This window comes from Platalea leucorodia (assembly GCF_965183815.1).
Source record: "Platalea leucorodia genome assembly, chromosome: 6".
In the NCBI taxonomy this organism is placed as follows: Eukaryota; Metazoa; Chordata; class Aves; order Pelecaniformes; family Threskiornithidae; genus Platalea; species Platalea leucorodia.
In genome coordinates, this window is record NC_138828.1 from 19,040,553 (window position 1) to 19,057,830 (window position 17,278).

Genomic DNA, 17,278 nt, shown 5'->3' on the forward strand with positions numbered 1-17,278 from the left:
ACAAAATCTTGCCCTCTGCAAGGCCATGGCCCTCCCTATCTTTTTCCATGCTTGCTCCTTCAAAATGCCAACCTGCTGCCTTTCTGAGAATATAAGCTCATCTGCAGCGGAGAACCCAGCAAGCTTCAAGAGACAGAGGCAAATAAAAATTACACGTTCTAAGAGCCAAAGCTATCTCTAGGAGAAGGCTGCTCTCAATGATAATGCAATTTCTACCCCTTGTCCCGCCCTAACTCCACCCATTTCCTTCTAATTGATAAGCATTTACTCACCAGATACAATACCAGAGAGAAGAAAGAAAAAACATGATAAGTAATAATATACGTAAGGTAATAAGATGCTGCCCAATAAGGAAACTTGTTGATGTGTCAACTAGTTTTCACAAGGCGTCCCACCAATAAATTACAATACAGAACCAAGTAGGTGTGGTTTCTAGACTGCCTAAAATCTCTTCTAAAACTCATTTAATACACATGAAGAACTTCTCCAACTGGCATTTGCTCAGTTAGTGACTTTTTTAGTCAGACTTTCTACTTCATGGTGAAATGACTGCCTCGTTTTGGTATTTGACCAAAGGAACCAAACTGAAGCTTGAGGTGCAACTCAGGATTTTTTATTTTATTTTATTTTTTAATAACACCAGTGAAATGGAGATGCAAATTTCAGCAGGCAGGAACAGACAATACAATAAAACCTGCTTCCTCCACTGCTCTACAAGAAATTAGCCAAGCTGTATTATAGGGTTACAAAATGCACTGTGGTGAAGTAACAAGTCACCTGCCTTTGCATCTATTCAACTATAGAATTTAAATACAACAGAAAAGCATGTTTCTCCTTTTATCCTATCAAATGCCAATAATTTAATTCAGTATTTTTTAGGAAAGACCCAGCTGAGCCCCTTACACCGACCCCTCTCCTGCCTTTTTGTATGCATCACAGAAGAAACAACCTAAGAGGAGCTCAGCAGCTGCTCATTTACAACCTTATCAGCAAATAAATTAACTAACCTTGGTGGAAAGAGCATTTAGGGCATAATTTCCAAGATAGTAATATGCTGGTCCACAAAAGATCTTTCATTTGCACGTGCTTACGTTAGCGTGTTTGTCTAAAGCTGGGGCTGTCCTAAAATCCCCGTCCCCATGTACCATTGTTTGGTCTGCATTGTGGAGCAGCCTCGGTAGACACAAACTGGATTCCTTAGAAATGAAAGCAGACCCAAAGATCCTCTGTAGAAAGTGCACCCAATACTCTCCAGTCAGTAACAGAAGCACAGATATCAGAGTAGGCTGCACCACCACTAAGTCCTCTAGTTTATACCATACGCCAAGGCACCAACAAGCAGGCTCTTGACATGTTACAAGCTCACGTGATACCATGACATGCTTCTTGTGCCATATGATGAGTCAAGTAGCTTTTGTACCTTCAGATTTGCTTTGTAACTACATCGCATCTTCTTCAGCCATCTAACTTTTCTTTTGTACCTTTTCATTATTTACCTGCTTTACCTTCTCTCCCCTTGCTGACCTCTCTCTCAGCCCTTCTGTATCTTCGACAAAACCTCGCTGGTTTGTTTTTTAATTCTTTCTGCCTTTGCATTGCTCTTTCTCTCAATGGCAACCTGAAGCGCCTCACTCTCCCAGTACACCGCTGCTGCCAGGCACACCACTGCCCACTATTTCTCACCTGCCTCACCAAAAGGCTCTAGTTCTAGGCTTCTCTAGGAACAATGTTTCATTGTTTGTAAAACAGCTTCGCTCACTCATTTCTGTTTAGCTACCATTCCTTACATTCTCATTTCTGGTCTCTTCCTCGAGTGGCTTACCCTGCTAGCACAGGTTCCCTAAGGTGGCATATGGCAGGGAGCTGGATGAGCGGGTGTTGATCCTCTGGCACAACGCAGCGCATCTCTGGATAGCTACCTTCAGCCTTGGCACAGGGGATCGGTATGCATGTCATCTGGGTGCTAAAAACTTTGTGGGTGGGAGGGTGGAGGTAGTTTCTGGGACCTGATTTGAGGCAGGAAAGGTGGGTGAAATGAAGTATTGATAGCACACCAGGAAGTAACAGGAAGGTGTGGTGACTCTCTTAATGGAATGCCTCAGCAATAAGTCTCGGCACACAAGAGAGGGATCATTTCTTAAAAGGAGAGAGGGAAAGACAGACTTCCCTACCCCGGTGGGGGGGAGAAGAGGTTTCCTCTTGAATGAGGGAGAATCGTTTTCCCTCCTCCGAGACCTTATCATTTGCACTGCCTGTCTGACCCTTACAAAGTTACATTCCCTGCCACAGGAGCACAGACACTGTAATTCTTCCCTGCCACCTTCTAAAAAAACAGAGAGTAAGCGAACCCCTCCCATGCTCTCCCCTCCATCATGCTGAATGATGGGACTGCAGCCCTTTGTCAGCTATAATTTTCCCTTGCAAACCACTCAGTCCAAGACATATGAGGTTTCCTGAGGGCTGCTGAGACAGCTGTCGCAGGCATATCCAAAAAAAAGCAGAACAGGTTTGGAGGGGGAACAAATAAAACAGAGAGGCTTTGGCAGTCTATTGCTTTTCACCCAACACGTCACATTTGCCACACAGCAAAAGACAACTGCTACACCCGTTCCACTCGGTTTGCTCCTGGATGTACAGCACTGCAACAACCCACTACAGCGAAAGCATCACCTTGAATTCATGGGCGAGCCTGGGAGCCCCAGCCCCTTGCAGGGTTGTGAAAGAGGAGGGCATAGGGATGGCATTCCCACATGAAGTGAAAGAAGATGAAGAGTTGCTAGTAGCCTCTCTACTGAGGCGGTCAAACTATCTAGCCCAAAGGCACTACAAGATCCATATGGCCGGGTGTCTTCTTATCTTTATTCTTTGCTTTATCCACTTTGTACCTCCTGAAATCAGGCAAAACATTGCAGTGTTCTTACTGTTCTATTGCAAGCCTTTAATGTCACATGGTTTGGAGGGTAAAAAAACAAACAAACAAACAAACAAACAAAAAAACCAAACACCAAAAACAACCAAACTGGGAATGACACCAAAATCAAGAAGAGCTTCTACATCTACCTATTAACAGTATGGAATAAAAATGCTAATGCAATGGAAAATTGTCCCAAAAAGCAGTAAAGAATGAGATTCAGTACTGGAATTGGTCCAATCATGACCAAGGAGTTCAGTCTTGGTTAATTTTCTGCCGGAAGTGGGTGGCAAAGCTTCCAAAGCATCTTTCTGTTCTTGGGATCATGAGCGTGGAAACAACTGAGATATGGTGGTCAAAGCATTCTATCTGAGGCAAATGACAGTAGGCTCCATCACTGTCAATCCTGGTCCATCTTCTATCAGTTGATCTTTTTACAGTAAATATACAGGGTATATTCTTTACCTGTTTTGAGCTGCAACATGATCAAAAGCTGCTTACATCTAGAAGTACACCCTAACATTGTCATTAGGCACATAAAGGTGTTACTATTGCTAAAATTGTTCCTCTGACTGTCGGTCTAGGGCTGCCTGGTATTTCTAGGCAAGTTTTGCCATGCTACAAAGACAGCAAAGCAGACTGATCAACTTAGAAGAGCCCTGTAAGTCAATGACACAAAGTCAAGAGAGCAAACCTGGGCTGATTTCCCAGCATCTCCTAACACCCAGGGGTACCGAGATTATGTTTTGCAGGATAAGAAAGTCTTTCAAACAGGACTGACCAGAGCATCCTGCACTCCAGTAATTTTGATGTGTGTACTCACACAGGAAAACTACTAAAAAAACCTGCTACATGAAAACTGCTCTTTTTCAATTAAACTTTTACCAGCTATAACAAAAAAAACCCACTCTTTTGGTTTTTGCTTATGTCTTCTTATGATTGCTACTCATGGGTGAAATAATCTCTGGTAGTTTTGTTTCGATTGTTATCAAGACTGAGGTTCATGCTTCACTTGTGAAAAACCCTCCAAAAGGCCAGAATAACCTTAAAGATCACCTATTGCATGGTAAGCAGTGTCAGATGCAGTATTTATTTATGGAAACCCCACTGTCTTCATGCACTAAAGTGCAAATATCCACTCCTCTGCATTCGCACTCTAACTGATCTATGTCTGCTGCTCTTTAGGAGGATGGGATAGATCCCATCTAGGCCACTAAACAGATCTGTGCTTATATCTGACTGCAGTAAGATTGTGCTATTTATGGTTTATATTTGGCCATCAACAGCTGAATTATGAAAACATTGAAGAAGTATGTTTAAGTATTGTATCACTCATTAGGATGACTGTAACACATTTAGCTGTGACCGCACAAGCATTATTGTTTCCACACAAGATAAATGCAACAATTACAGAACCTTATTTATCATATCCTGTAGCTTACAAGAGGCTTGCATCTTTGTATCACAAAAGTGGGAAGTCCACTACATGTGCTGACCACATTTGTTTGCCTCAGCAATGTACAGATACCCATCAGATGTGTAGGCATTACATGACTGTCAATACATTGCTCATATATTGTCAATATAGATCTTGTATATGGTTTGCATATCATCGATGCCAAATGCAATAGAATAATTCGTCAATGCCCAACATTTATTGCATTGATTAAACGCATAAAATTTTCTCACAGCTCTGGATTAGGAGTGACTGCAGTCACAGCACAGGGTCCTTTGGGGCGATTTCTGAAAGATGTCAGCATTCATGTCTGCTTTCATTGTTTTCTCCACAAATGGCTATGGGAGCTGGTCATATCCATCTGTTCTCGTTGCCTCCACTGTGGCAATATGGTCCATAATGGCACCATTTGTTGCAATGTATCACTTCAGTTGTGTTGTACTTATTACCCATTTGTTTAATACCATGTGGCCTGCATTGAAAGAAATGCATACTAGCTCTTTCGCATTAATCTTGTCAATCATTCTGTATTACCTGGAGACTCATCACCCAGAGATCTCATTCAGAGATCTAGATCATTTATGAGTGTGTTGAGAAATAAAAGTCTTAGCTAGTCCCTCTCTCCACTGTGACAACAGGTTAAGAATCACCACAATTTTCCTCTTCTAAATATTGGCACCATTCACATATATTTTAAATAATACTTAAGGAATTTTATTTAAATGTAAATATACCAGAACTAACCATCCTCCTTCTAAATCCTGCCAACAAGTTTTAAGGGAAAAGAAATTGCACTAAAAAGGTTAATTTTATATGCAACCTAAAAATAGGTGTGTGAGACCCCAAAATTGTGGAAACACTTCTTGAAAGACCACAGGAGCATACATCCAATTTCAAGAGTCAGGAAATGAAAGTCTAAGGCTAAGACTATGCTTACCTATAGTCCTGGTGAGGGATGAAATCAAACATTTGCTACCCTGAAGTGACGGAGAAAAACTCCTGCTGCCTTTAGACCAGCTCTCTGATCACATTTCAAAGAATGCTGCCACTTTTAACTCTCCCTTCCTGCAATTTTTTTCTAGAGCTTTCTTCTGGCTGATACCTGTTACAATGTGAAAAAAAACATGTTACTACAAATATTAAAGAGAAATAAAATGTGACTACTGAAAAAAGACAAAACATACATTCTGCAAATGGAGTCTGTATCTTAGGAAGAAGTGGTACAATTTATAGCTGTCAGATCATTGTTTAGCGTTATCATTTTGTTACTTCCTTATCACAATTTATTAGGTTATTAACTCAGAAGATTCTCACCACGATCCTGAACAGTACAGTGCACCTCCAGACATAATTAGAGAGCTGCATGTCCCATTTCAAAAGGTGCAGCCTTGTTACAGATAGGAGCTCAGCCAGCACCATGCCTTTTTGTATTGCAGGCTGGCATGACACAATCCTCCCACTCCGAGGACATGAATACAGCTCTCTCCACCCACACTCCCAGCTGGATGATGTGGGCCAGGCAGCTCTGTTTAAATGCTGTTTTGATGCTTTACTAAAGCTCTTAGCACAGGTCGATGAGGCGCAGATCCCGACTTTCGTCCTGGAGCTGCATCAGGGCCCGGAGCTTGCAGGCAGGAGGCCGGCAGGCATCGCTGCGGCCCGGACACCTCGCCTTGCCCCGGGTAAAGGCCCTGGCCGCTGCACCTGCAGTCCTTCGCTCCAGAAGCCGGCCCTGAGATGCGGGGGCCTGAACAGCCTTCCTAGATGGGAGCATTGTTTCACCTTAAGGGTAAAAACAAAGCAGGAATTTAGACTGAAGAACTACACCATTTAAGGCAAACCGAAAGGGCTGGTTTTGCAGTGAGCCCCGCCGGGCGGGAGGCGGCCGGGAGAGCGAGGGAGGACCGAAGCGGGCGCGGAGGAGGTGCGGGCGGAGGCAGCGCGGGGAGGGCGGGCGGCGGAGCGAAGCGGAGCGAGCGGCCCGGGACAGGCCGCTGCCGGGGCCCCGCACGCCGCCGCCTCCCCCCCCCGCCGCTCCCTCACGGGACGGGATGTGCCCCGCCGGGCCCGGCCCTGCCCTGCCCTGCCGCCGGCGGCCGCTGGGGGCTCCCGCCGCCGCGGCGCGGCCCGCCATTGTAGGGGGCATGGAGGGCGAGAGCACGTCGGCCCTGCTCTCGGGCTTCGTCTTTGGCGCCCTCGCCTTCCAGCACCTCAGCACGGACTCGGACACGGTGGGTGCCGCGGGCCCCGCCGCCGGGAGGGGACGGGGCGGGGCGGGAGATGGCGGGCGGGGGGGAGGGGGGAGGGAGGCGCGGCCGTTGGTCGCGCGGGCAGCCCGCTGCCGCCATGGCGGAGCCCGCCGCCGGGCCTCCCCTGGCCCTGGCCCCGGCCCCGGCCCCGGCCCCGGCCCCGGCCCCGTCCGGGGGGCGCGCTGCCTGCCGCCGCAGGCCCGCCGGGACCCCGCTCCGGGGAGGGCCCCGCTGCGTGCTGTGCTGCGAATGCCCTCCCCGCTGCAGTGGAGGTTGCTTTCCGTGCTGACAATGCCGGGAAATTATCTTTTTTTTTTTTTCTTTTTTCCCTTCTAAAACGAGGCGGCGGGGGCCACCGGCCGCCTGGCGTGGCGGCAGCGGCGCCGTGCCCGCCAAGGACCGGCCGACGTGCTGGTCAGGCTTTCCGGCCTACGGCTTGGAGGGGGGCATCACCTGTACAGCCACACACTGGTCACTTGTGACTGAAAACACGAGGAATGGAAAACAGCTCAATGCACGTCCCAACTTTTTTTTTTTTTTTTTCTTAAATGCAGGCAGGTATTGAAAAATGAGTCAGAACCTACTCTGTTTAAAAAACAAACAAACAAACAAAAAACCCAGTTGACTTTGAGAGCTTTTTTCCTCTCCTGAAGACAGTGTTTACACTGTTAATATTAGACAGAGAGAAAGTCCTGTTCAATGCTACTGTTAACATTAACTTTTTTTTTTTCTCTCCCCCAATAAAGGAAGGTTTTCTCCTTGGAGATGTGAAAGGTGAAGCCAAGAACAGCATTACTGACTCACAAATGGATGATGTCGAAGTTGTTTATACAATCGGTTAGTCTGTCCACATTTTTAATGCCACGCTTGGTTTCAGGCAATAAGGGCAGTCAACACTTTACAGCAAGATCAGAGCTGCTAGATCCTGGAGTCCACATTGACATAAAAAAAAAAAAAACACATGGAAGGGTTATTTTGTAACATTTTAATTGCTAAAAAATTTACAATTTTACTGTAGGAAATTTAATAATTTAACAGAAATACTAGTTCTTAGTTCCTTGAACAGCTCCTCTTTGCCAAATATCGTGTCACATTAAAGATAATTTGGGGCTTAGACTCCTCCTTTGTCTTGGCCACATCACGAATTCTCCTGGACTACAGTTGCCCTGGAAAAACTTGGCCTGTTTCAGTGATGTGAAGTGTAATGTGTTAGCATCCATTACCCGATTTGGAGCTTGTAAAATACTGTGTGTGAAGGCTGCAAACTATTTATGTATTTCATTGAGCAGATACCAGATGTATTTTTCTGTATTTGTCTTCATGGGATTGGAGTGGATGTGCATTTTATGCTAGTCCTTAAAAACATACATATGCATGCGCATGCACGCACATTTAACTCCATTCCTTTAAAATGCAGTTATATGAAGAGAAAGAGAACACGGTAATGTGCCTTCTTTCTAATCTTCCTGAAAATATGGTAAGGAGAAATTCCATCCCATTTTCTAGTTTTATTCTAGGATACAATTAAGGTGTAGCACTCTCCTCCACTGAGTCTCACAGCGGAACCAAAAACATGGGGAATTTTTTGTGGCAGCATTGATCAAGTTACCCAGAGTCTCATGATCACATTCTCATAGGCTCTAAAGTTTGGGTTTTTTTTTTTTGTTAACTTGTGAAAATGAAAGTAGTGGAGAATTTAAGAAAAGAAGAAGATTTAGAATGCCATTAGATCACCTACTGTTTTTTTTCCTGGTAGTCAGTCTTCCAGTTCTCATCATCTGCCCTATGGGTTTCTGTTCTCCAGCCTCATCTTTCTTACCAGCAGCATCCATGCCTTGCTGCAGAGTAACTCAAATCTTTCACATTACATACTACTGCTATACTCAGCAGAAGGAAGGGAAAAATAAAGTGCCGGATTTGATTTTTCACTTGACAAAACAGAAAAATGTATAAAAAATACAGTTTATGCAAGTGGTTCCCTTTACATTTGAAAAATGAATTAGAATCTTTTTAAAAAAATATTTCATTTCTTAACCTTATTTAATTAGATGTTAATGCATTTAATTTTAAGAAATTATATTATATACAATTATTTCTTGGTTCTTCTACCAATTTAATTCTGATCATAGCATACAGAAGAATATACATCTTGAACTGATGAACCCAGAATAATATTACCTTCTCTTTCCAGATATACAGAAGCATATTCCATGCTACCAGTTGTTCAGGTAAGAATCTTAAGTAAACAGATACGGAAAAGTTAAAGTTAATCCTGACTTGAATTCTCCAAGAGTTAAACATACATTACATTACTGAGAAAATCAGCCAGCTGTAACTACAGTAGCCATATCAACCCCTTGCCTGACTGATAGCCAGAACAGCATCTGGGCTGTACAAGACCACCTACATAGCTATTTGAGTAGTGAAATTAACTGCACTGCCCTAGCAAAGAAGCTGTATCAGCCTATCTTTATGCTTACTGGGGGGGGGGAAAGCTATTCAAGTGATATGACTGCCAGACTGCTAGGGAATAATTATTTCTACAGTAGCATTTTTTTTTTCCTCTAATTGTCCTAATTTTCTTCTAGCTTTTATAATTCTGCAGGAGAACTGAACGAACTCGCCCTGAAGAAAATACTATCAGGCTGTAAGAAGGTATTTTATTTTCAAACCTAAACCACACCAAGGGGCTCCCTCAGATTTTGGGGGCTGTTCTGGATACCTCTTGTACCAAGCTTTTTTTCCTCTCCTTTTTTTTAAATCTTGTATCTAGTCCCTCACGCTGCTGGTCAAGGCAGCTGCATCATCTTTTCTCCCTGAAAGAACAGTTTAGATTATTTTTGACTAGGGTTTGCCTACATATGTGTCACAACTTTATTTTTTCTTACTCATTTCTCAAGCAAACAGTTCAAATATCTCAGAGGAATTCTACTGATTTCTAGCTTAAGATCAGTTGAGGTCAGCTCACTCAAGTGGTTAAGCATCACTTGACCAAAACAATTTACAGTCTTCTCCACAGAAGAAAGTTTCACAAGGGAAAAGTAGAAGCTGGAAAGAGACAAACAGCAAAACAGCAGAACCAAGTTTGCAGAGTTTCAGCTTGAGCACAAGCTCAGAAAACAGGCTAGTTCAACACACGGTTTTGAAGGAAAGAGAGAAGTTGTCATACTGGAATTAGGCCTGGGTGCTTTAAGGGTTTCAGGTTAACTAACTGCTTGAATATGCACACATCGCCGAACAATTCAGATTCATGGCTTTGTACTGAATCCTCTAACTTGCTTCAGTATGGCACACAGGGACAGCGCGATTCAACGGTAATAATGAATTTTCTTCTGCCTGCAGAGTGTAATAGGATGGTACAAATTCAGACGTAACACAGACCAGACCATGACATTCCGGGAAAGACTTCTTCATAAGAATTTACAGTCACACCTATCGAATCAGGGCCTTGTATTCCTTTTGTTAACCTCTAGTGTGATGACAGAAAGTTGTTCTACTTACAGACTGGAACACGCCTTACATCGGCCGCAAGAAGGGTAATTGTTTTGTTCTCCAGTTTTAATAAAGCAGTAGCAGAGCACGTGCTGTAACTTGGAACAGTTTGGTTTTTTCTTCGTTGCAAGTGAATTATTGTTAACACTGTTTATTTTACCCTTGAAACTTACACATTAAATAAGATTATTCCTTATATTGCTGGAGCCCAGTTGAAATCTTACCCTGGAGTTCTGTTCAGGGATTTGCCTTTATAACTGTAGTGCCGGTGTCCACAGGCAGACACTGTCAGTTCATTTATGCACATGAGCTGTTCTTGATCAATTTGGTTTTGTGTATAGGACTTCAACTATGCATGGTGTTCACCTTCATTGAAATATTTAAATCGGTGATAATTTTCAGTTACCTTCAGAGACATGCTGCCCATGGGCTAGGCTTAACAAGCAAGTATTGCATTACTGTGTGACTCATACCCAGAAACGGGGAAAAAACTAGAGGCATTGCTCAGAGTCTTGTTGCTCTTGTTTGCCTTTAGCCATAAGTAGTCATCCGTGTGATGCGATACATTTAGCAAGAACTAACTATACTGCAAACCTCCATCTGTGATGCTTAATGATCAAGAACATTTAACTGTCAAAGAAAGGCCTTTGGATGTTAATAAATCATGTTCTCATACTTCTGCTTTTTAAGTCTTTTCCAGAAAGTTCCTTTGGTGGTTACCAACTTGGGTATGGCAGAACAGCAAGGTTACAGAACAGTGTCTGGTTCCTGCGTATCTTCTGGTTTTGTGAGAGCAGTAAGACAACACAGGTACAATATATGACATATTTACTGATAGCCATAGCTTTCAGTTAAAGTAAGTATAGTTATCTTTCTATAGAAGTATTATTTTAAGTGCTTTTGCAAATGCTACAGCCGTACCCTGCCTGCTTGTTGACCCATTTCCTGCAATTATTTACCTTTCCAAGGTACTTGGAAATTAGTTAACTCCCATGCTTTGCCATGAGAGCAGCTGTCCGTCTCAACATAGGCACCTAGTGTTGAAGCTCAAAATGCTTCTCTGTTCATTATAGCTCCTACTAAGTGAGCACTGGGATCATTAACTTGCAGTTATATTCTTGGTCCACAGGTCAGAATTCTTTTATGAAGATGGATCCTTACAAGAGGTTCATAAGATAAATGAGATGTATGCCACCTTGCAGGAGGAACTGAAGGTAAATCAGGCATACCTGCTGACAGGGTTACTTTCAGCAGTACTGCAAAACCAAGTCAAGCAAAGGGTACACCGTCTTGCGCTAAATGACAAACAAAGCTGTGTCTTGGAAGCGCATATTGAAAGATAAGGGATTTCCATTTACTGTTAGTAGCTGTACACTAAGTTCTCAAAGTTGAAGACTTAAGTTTCCGTTTGATCAAAAGTACACTGGTAAATCCTCAAGTCCACCGATAATCCTCTTGTGAGAACTTACTTTGAAGGAGCACTATCTGTAGTTTGTCAGAGCTCCTTTGCTTAGATGGGAACAAGTAAAACATCTTGCACCTCATTCAACACAAGGTTTAAGTGATCATCTCTCAAATCCACCTTAAGCTCATTACTTAAGCTTTTTAATACTTTGTGTCCAACTTTTTAAATCATGAGCACCTTTAAGGATTTTGCGACAAGGTTAAAGTCAGCTTCTGTGAATACTGCTAATTCCATCAAATGCTCTTTTCCTTGCAGGAAATATGCTCTACAGTAGAAGCCAGCGAACGATCTGTAGAGAAACTCTTAGCAGAGGTGAGGCAATTAAAAGAAGAAATAAAGAGGAAAAAGCAACGAAGTTGTTCAGGTAAGTAAAATGAATGCAACGCCAGACTTAGTAAGACTTCCAAAGTTGATTCAATTGGCAGGACACCAAAACACTTCTGAACCTGAGGCAGCCAAAACAGTAGTGGTAGAAGTGTGCAAGAGGGACTGTGGCTCTAGCTTTTTTTTTTTTCTTCCAGGAGAAGACAGAGACTACCCAGAAGAGCCAAAGGAGAATGTTCTCCTTTGTCAGGCACTGCAAACATTTTTCCCCAATTCTGGACTTCAGACATGTATTGTTTCCTTCAAAGGCCGACAGATGTCCAAGAACTGCTGTAACATTGACCATAATATTAATGTCGTGGACAAACTGACTCTCATGGTAGAGGAAAGAGACTTCACTGAAGCTGAAACAAGACACCTAACCAAGCGTAAAGTCAGAGGGACCACAGCAGGATCAAAGTCATTCAAGAAATCCAGATCACTGCAGCTTCACCAAAAATTACTTCGAGACCAAGAGGACAGTGACCAGGAAAGGAAGCTTACGCTGAGTAGCACTGAAACTGATGAGGACGTGTTGGAAAAAAACAGAGACACAAATGAATACCCACACTCTCCTACTTTCTGATCTGTTAATGATTTGTCCAGATGACTTTGAACCAAAAGCTACTGCCAGTTTATTCAAGTGACATATCAATTTCTAGCACTGCAGGAATAAAAAACAGTGCGTTTTTGCAAGATGTACAGGTTTGATTTTTTTCCCCCCAGTGGATGAATCCTGTCTGGCATAGAAACAAATGCAGAAGACATTCCCTCATTTTGCCTTCCAGAGTTACAATCTGTATTCGCTCTCTCAGGGTTTAAAGACTATGCTAGCAGGATGTTAGCAGCCATAGAACCATGTCACGTAATGCCTCAGAGTAATACAACTTCAAGCTGCTGTTGAAGAAGCAGTACTACCCTTCCCTCAGCAGAAGCTGAGGCAGGGAGCATCAAATGAACACAGGTAACATGCTTAACAGAATTAGCTGTGTACATAAATTGCCACAATTTAAATACCTTAATTTATCCTTAACTCTCCACTACTTGCTTATTTTTTCCCCCTTCCAATCCAGCAAGGGAAAAACAGCCACCTGAACTTTAGCAAGACCTGTGAGCAGAGGCAGTGGTCCATACAGTTGCCAATTTCCACTGTCACTTTCATCTTTTCGTGTTTCCTTCAGACAATTTTAGAGACTTGACACTTCATAAAAAAGCACCTGACATCCACCCTTCAGTCAGTGATGCATTATGGTAGCCAAGCACATTTCCAGTAAACAAGTATATAAACATGAAAAGTAGTTTTATTGTTTATTTCTGTATAGTATATTACTCTGGATACTTGACATTACATATCTTGGGGTCTGTGAGAAATGATGGGTTCTTAAACATAACTGGCATAAATCCTGTAAAAAGATAAGATGGAGGGGTTTTTTTAATAGGATAGTAGGCTTGACTGACAAAACTCAAAAGCATAATCATACTTACCAAGTACATGAGCTCTTTTAATGGCTTTTGTAACTTCCTTCTGCTTCTTGTTGCACAAGCCTAAAGAATCAACAATAACCAAACCATTACTTTAAAGGCTGAAAGTGATATTACTGACAATTCCCTCTAGCTTTGTCTAAGTCTTCCTAGAAAAATGCATGTCTGCTTATACTGTTAAATACAAAAAACATAATAAGGGATATTTTCATTCTTTGATGAAAGCTACCAAGTGAGAATACTGCTATTAAAAAATGTATAGAGTTGGCAGTAGTTACTTTTGGAAAGATAGCTGATATGCCATTACTTGGAGTCACAAGAACATTAATATTAACCAGTAAATTATTTAATTTAATACTTCACATACCTGTTATATGCCTGCCGTAAATGCAGCCAGTATGCGGAGAAACAAACTGGGAAAGAAGCTATTTAAAAAATCCAAAGTGAGTTTAAGAATTTTTTTTTAGAGATCTTTAGTTTATTTTACTACTTGCATTCTATTTATTTTTTTAGTCTGGTTTTACAAAACTCAGTTCTACCTGGAAACAAGAAAGAATATAATAGCTTGGAGTTAGACAGTTATTTTATATACCATAATGTTTAAGCTATATGACAGCAGAATTAGAATTGAGGACTCTATTTGCTAAATAGCAAAGGTGTAACACCTGCACATAGGACTAGCAGATTGAACAGCATATCACAACTACATTATTTGACCCTTATCTGCACACATTCTTACTCTTTACATTTTAAACGCCCACACATATGAATGAATTTTTCATTTTTTTATCCTTGCGGACTTCCTACGCACATTTAAAAATAGTAAACCAGTTACCTTCATCTAAGGACAGGAATTTTCAAACTCACCTGCACATTCTTGTAGTCCACATTTATTCCGCACAAGACGCATTTTTTAGGAGGCTCTTTATAGGGGTTCTCCATTTGTATGGGCTGCAAGTAGAGAATTATTAACATCTGTAAGCTTCACAAGAAAATATGGAACTTTTGTTATTGTTATCCTTTGGGCAAAACATGCCTTGAAACCAACAGAGGTTTTTAGCGCATGGTTGAAGTTTTTCAATAACTTTCTTATCTCTATTTCTCTAACACACTGATCAGTACCTAACCATTTAAAAGGCTTCTCACAGCTGCACAGCCTTTTATAACTTAGCAATAATGACAATGTAACAAGTCAATTAAAGCAATCAATAAGATAGTGCTTTTCACCCTTTACTTAGAAGGCAGTATCTACAGAAGCTGGTAGTAAGGTAGTTCTGTCTGGTAAGCCACAAGAGACTTTTTTTGAAAATAATTTCACAGCAAGTGGCCTGAGGGAGCTCCTGTCTGCTCACACACTTTAACAGAGCAATTCCCAAATACGTCCCAATCATAGAGTCCTAGAATCGTCAAGGTTGGAAAAGACCCTTAAGATCACCAAGTCCAACCGTTAACCTAACACTGCCAAGTCCATCTATACCATGTCCTCGAGCACCACATCTATCCGTTCTTTAAATAGGATGGAGACTCAACCACTTCCCTGGGCAGCCTGTTCCAATGCCTGCCACCCTCTCGGTGAAGAAGTTTTTCCTAACATCTAACCTAAACCTCCCCTGGCGCAGCTTGAGGCTGTTTCCTCTCGTCCTATCGCTTGTTACTTGGGAGAAGAGACTGACCCCCACCTCGCTGCCACCTCTTCTCAGGTAGCTGTAGAGAGCGATGAGGTCTCCCCTCAGCCTCCTCTTCTCCAGGCTAAACAACCCCAGCTCCCTCAGCCGCTCCCCATAAGACTTGTGCTCCAGACCCTTCACCAGCTTCGTTGCCCTCCTCTGGACACGCTCCAGCACCTCCATGTCCTTCTTGTAGGGAGGGGCCCAAAACTGAACACAGTACTCGAGGTGCGGCCTCACCAGTGCCGAGTACAGGGGCACGATCACCTCCCTGGTCCTGCTGGCCACACTATTCCTGATACAAGCCAGGATGCCATTGGCCCTCTTGGCCACCTGGGCACACTGCTGGCTCATGTTCAGCCAGCTGTCGACCAACACTCACAGGTCCTTTTCCGCCAGGCAGCTCTCCAGCCACTCCTCCCCCAGCCTGTAGCGTTGCATGGGGTTGTTGTGACCCAAGTGCAGGACCCGGCACTCAGCCTTGTTGAACCTCATACAGTTGGCCCTGGCCCATCGATCCAGCCTGTCCAGGTCCCTCTGTAGAGCATTCCTGCCCTCCAGCAGATCAACACTCCCACCCAACTTGGTGTCATCTGCAAACTTACTGAGGGTGCACTTTATCCCCTCATCCAGATCATTGATAAAGATATTACACAGAACTGGCCCCAGTACTGAGCCCTGGGGAACACCACTTGTGACTGGCCACCAACTGGATTTGACTCCATTTACCACAACTCTCTGGGCTCGGCCATCCAGCCAGCTTTTTACCCAGCACAGAGTACACTTATCCAAGCCGTGAGCAGCCAGCTTCTCCAGGAGAATGCTGTGGGAGACTGTGTCAAAGGCCTTACTAAAGTCTAGGCAGACAACATCCACAGCCTTCCCCTCATCCACTAAGCAGGTCACCTTGTCGTCGAAGGAGACCAGGTTAGTGAAGCAGGACCTCCCTTTCATAAACCTGTGCCGTCTGGGCCTGATCCCTTGGTTGTCCCGCACTTGCTGCATAATGGCACTCAAGATGACCTGCTCCATGACCTTCCCTGGCACCGAGGTCAGGCTGACAGGCCTGTAGTTCCCGGGATCCTCCTTCTGACCCTTCTTGTAGAGGGGCATCACGTTTGCTAGTTTCCAGTCATCCGGGACCTCCCCGAAAGGCTCCTTAAGCTTCAGAACACGCCCAGTACCAAATCCGTGCACAGTATCGGTGACACTGCCCAGAGAAGGGGTGCAATCGCAGTCCCCGAGGTATTCAGAAAACATGTAGATGTGGTGCTTAGGGACACGGTTTAGAGGTGCACCTGGCAGTTGGGTTAACAGGTTGGACTCGATGATCTCAGAGGTCCTTTCCAACCTTAGCGATTCTATGAAAGGAGAAATTTTGGTTTTGCAGACATAGGTAGAATTTGGGCAGAGAAAGAATATTTTTTAAAAATTTTGCTGGTACCTGACAACACATTTCTATGACGTAACAACCACACCTAGCGCGTTCTCTGAAGCCTTTTTCTCGGCTACCCGCAGACCAGCCAGCGCTGCCGAAGGCTTTGCTCCCCGCGCCAGTGACGGGCGCCGCCGGTTCCAGCGGCCGCAGTTAGGAGGCGGGCCCCCCGAGCGGCGGCGCCGGAGCGCCCGCGGCGGGTGCCCTCCCTCGGCCCTGCCGCCCGCCCCGCAACGCGCCGCACCGCCCAAGCAGCTTTTTTAGGAGCGCGAGCTACGCGGAGACCGCAGCGAGGAGCCGCTCCTGCCGAGGGCGGCAGCGGCCCGGGAGCGCGGGGCCTCACCTGGTCGGGCGGGCCGGGCTGCCGATCGTGCTGCAGGCGGCGCGGCTGCTCCCACGGCGCCGCTGCAAGGGGAAGAGCGAGAGGGTTAGCGGCGGCGCGGCGGGAGAGGCGGGCGCCCCACGGCCCGCGCGTCCCCACCGCGCCCGAAGGGGAGAAGCGAGGAAGCGGGAGGAGCGCACCGGGCACCAGCCGCCGCCAGGGGCTCCGCACCGCCGCCGCCCGCGCCGCCATGTTGCGCGCCGCCATGTTGCGCACCACCCGCAAGAAACGCCACTTCCGCCGGTACGTCACCCATCCCGCCGCCGCACGAAGGCGGCTCGCTGGCCAATGGGGTGGCGGCCTGCCCTGCTTGAGGCGGGCGATTGGCCGCTGCCCGCTCACGCGGCCTTCGCTTCAGCCGCTGGTTGACGGAAGT

At 44.7% G+C, this 17,278-nt stretch overlaps 2 protein-coding genes across 7 annotated transcripts in view; one reads left to right on the forward strand and one right to left on the reverse strand.

Moving 5' to 3' along the window:
• Positions 1-17,135, reverse strand: part of LOC309592370 (glycerol-3-phosphate acyltransferase 3-like) — a 35,005-nt gene extending 17,870 nt beyond the window's left edge. Inside the window, exons 1-5 of one of the 6 annotated variants that reach the window (XM_082315667.1) lie at positions 16,864-16,950; positions 16,384-16,446; positions 14,286-14,369; positions 13,786-13,843; positions 13,422-13,481 (exon numbers count right to left, since the gene is read on the reverse strand). In XM_082315667.1, the coding sequence (XP_082171793.1) occupies positions 13,422-13,481; positions 13,786-13,843; positions 14,286-14,360 (193 nt within the window). In that variant the 5' untranslated portion in view covers positions 14,361-14,369; positions 16,384-16,446; positions 16,864-16,950. Of the gene's footprint in view, positions 1-13,421; positions 13,482-13,785; positions 13,844-14,285; positions 14,401-15,991; positions 16,447-16,529; positions 16,709-16,863; positions 16,951-17,042 lie in introns of those variants that run through there. The other 5 variants (XM_082315666.1, XM_082315662.1, XM_082315663.1 and 2 more) reach the window with 5 other exon arrangements.
• ABRAXAS1 (abraxas 1, BRCA1 A complex subunit) lies at positions 6,502-13,265 on the forward strand. The gene is made up of 9 exons (XM_082315669.1): positions 6,502-6,598; positions 7,363-7,453; positions 8,808-8,844; positions 9,205-9,271; positions 9,959-10,152; positions 10,799-10,918; positions 11,238-11,322; positions 11,829-11,937; positions 12,095-13,265. Exons 1-9 carry the CDS (start codon positions 6,512-6,514, stop codon positions 12,520-12,522), a joined length of 1,218 nt encoding a protein of 405 aa, XP_082171795.1. The 5' UTR covers positions 6,502-6,511; the 3' UTR covers positions 12,523-13,265.
• Positions 17,136-17,278: the final 143 nt, after the last annotated feature.

Bases quoted from the DNA above. Each gene is read 5' to 3' on its own strand.
- ABRAXAS1 (XM_082315669.1), top strand. From the start codon at position 6,512: ATGGAGGGCGAGAGCACGTCGGCCCTGCTCTCGGGCTTCGTCTTTGGC. The intron at 7,454-8,807 runs GTTAGTCTGTCC...TTCTCTTTCCAG, and splicing joins CGAAGTTGTTTATACAATCG to ATATACAGAAGCATATTCCA. The intron at 10,153-10,798 runs GTAATTGTTTTG...CTGCTTTTTAAG, and splicing joins TTACATCGGCCGCAAGAAGG to TCTTTTCCAGAAAGTTCCTT.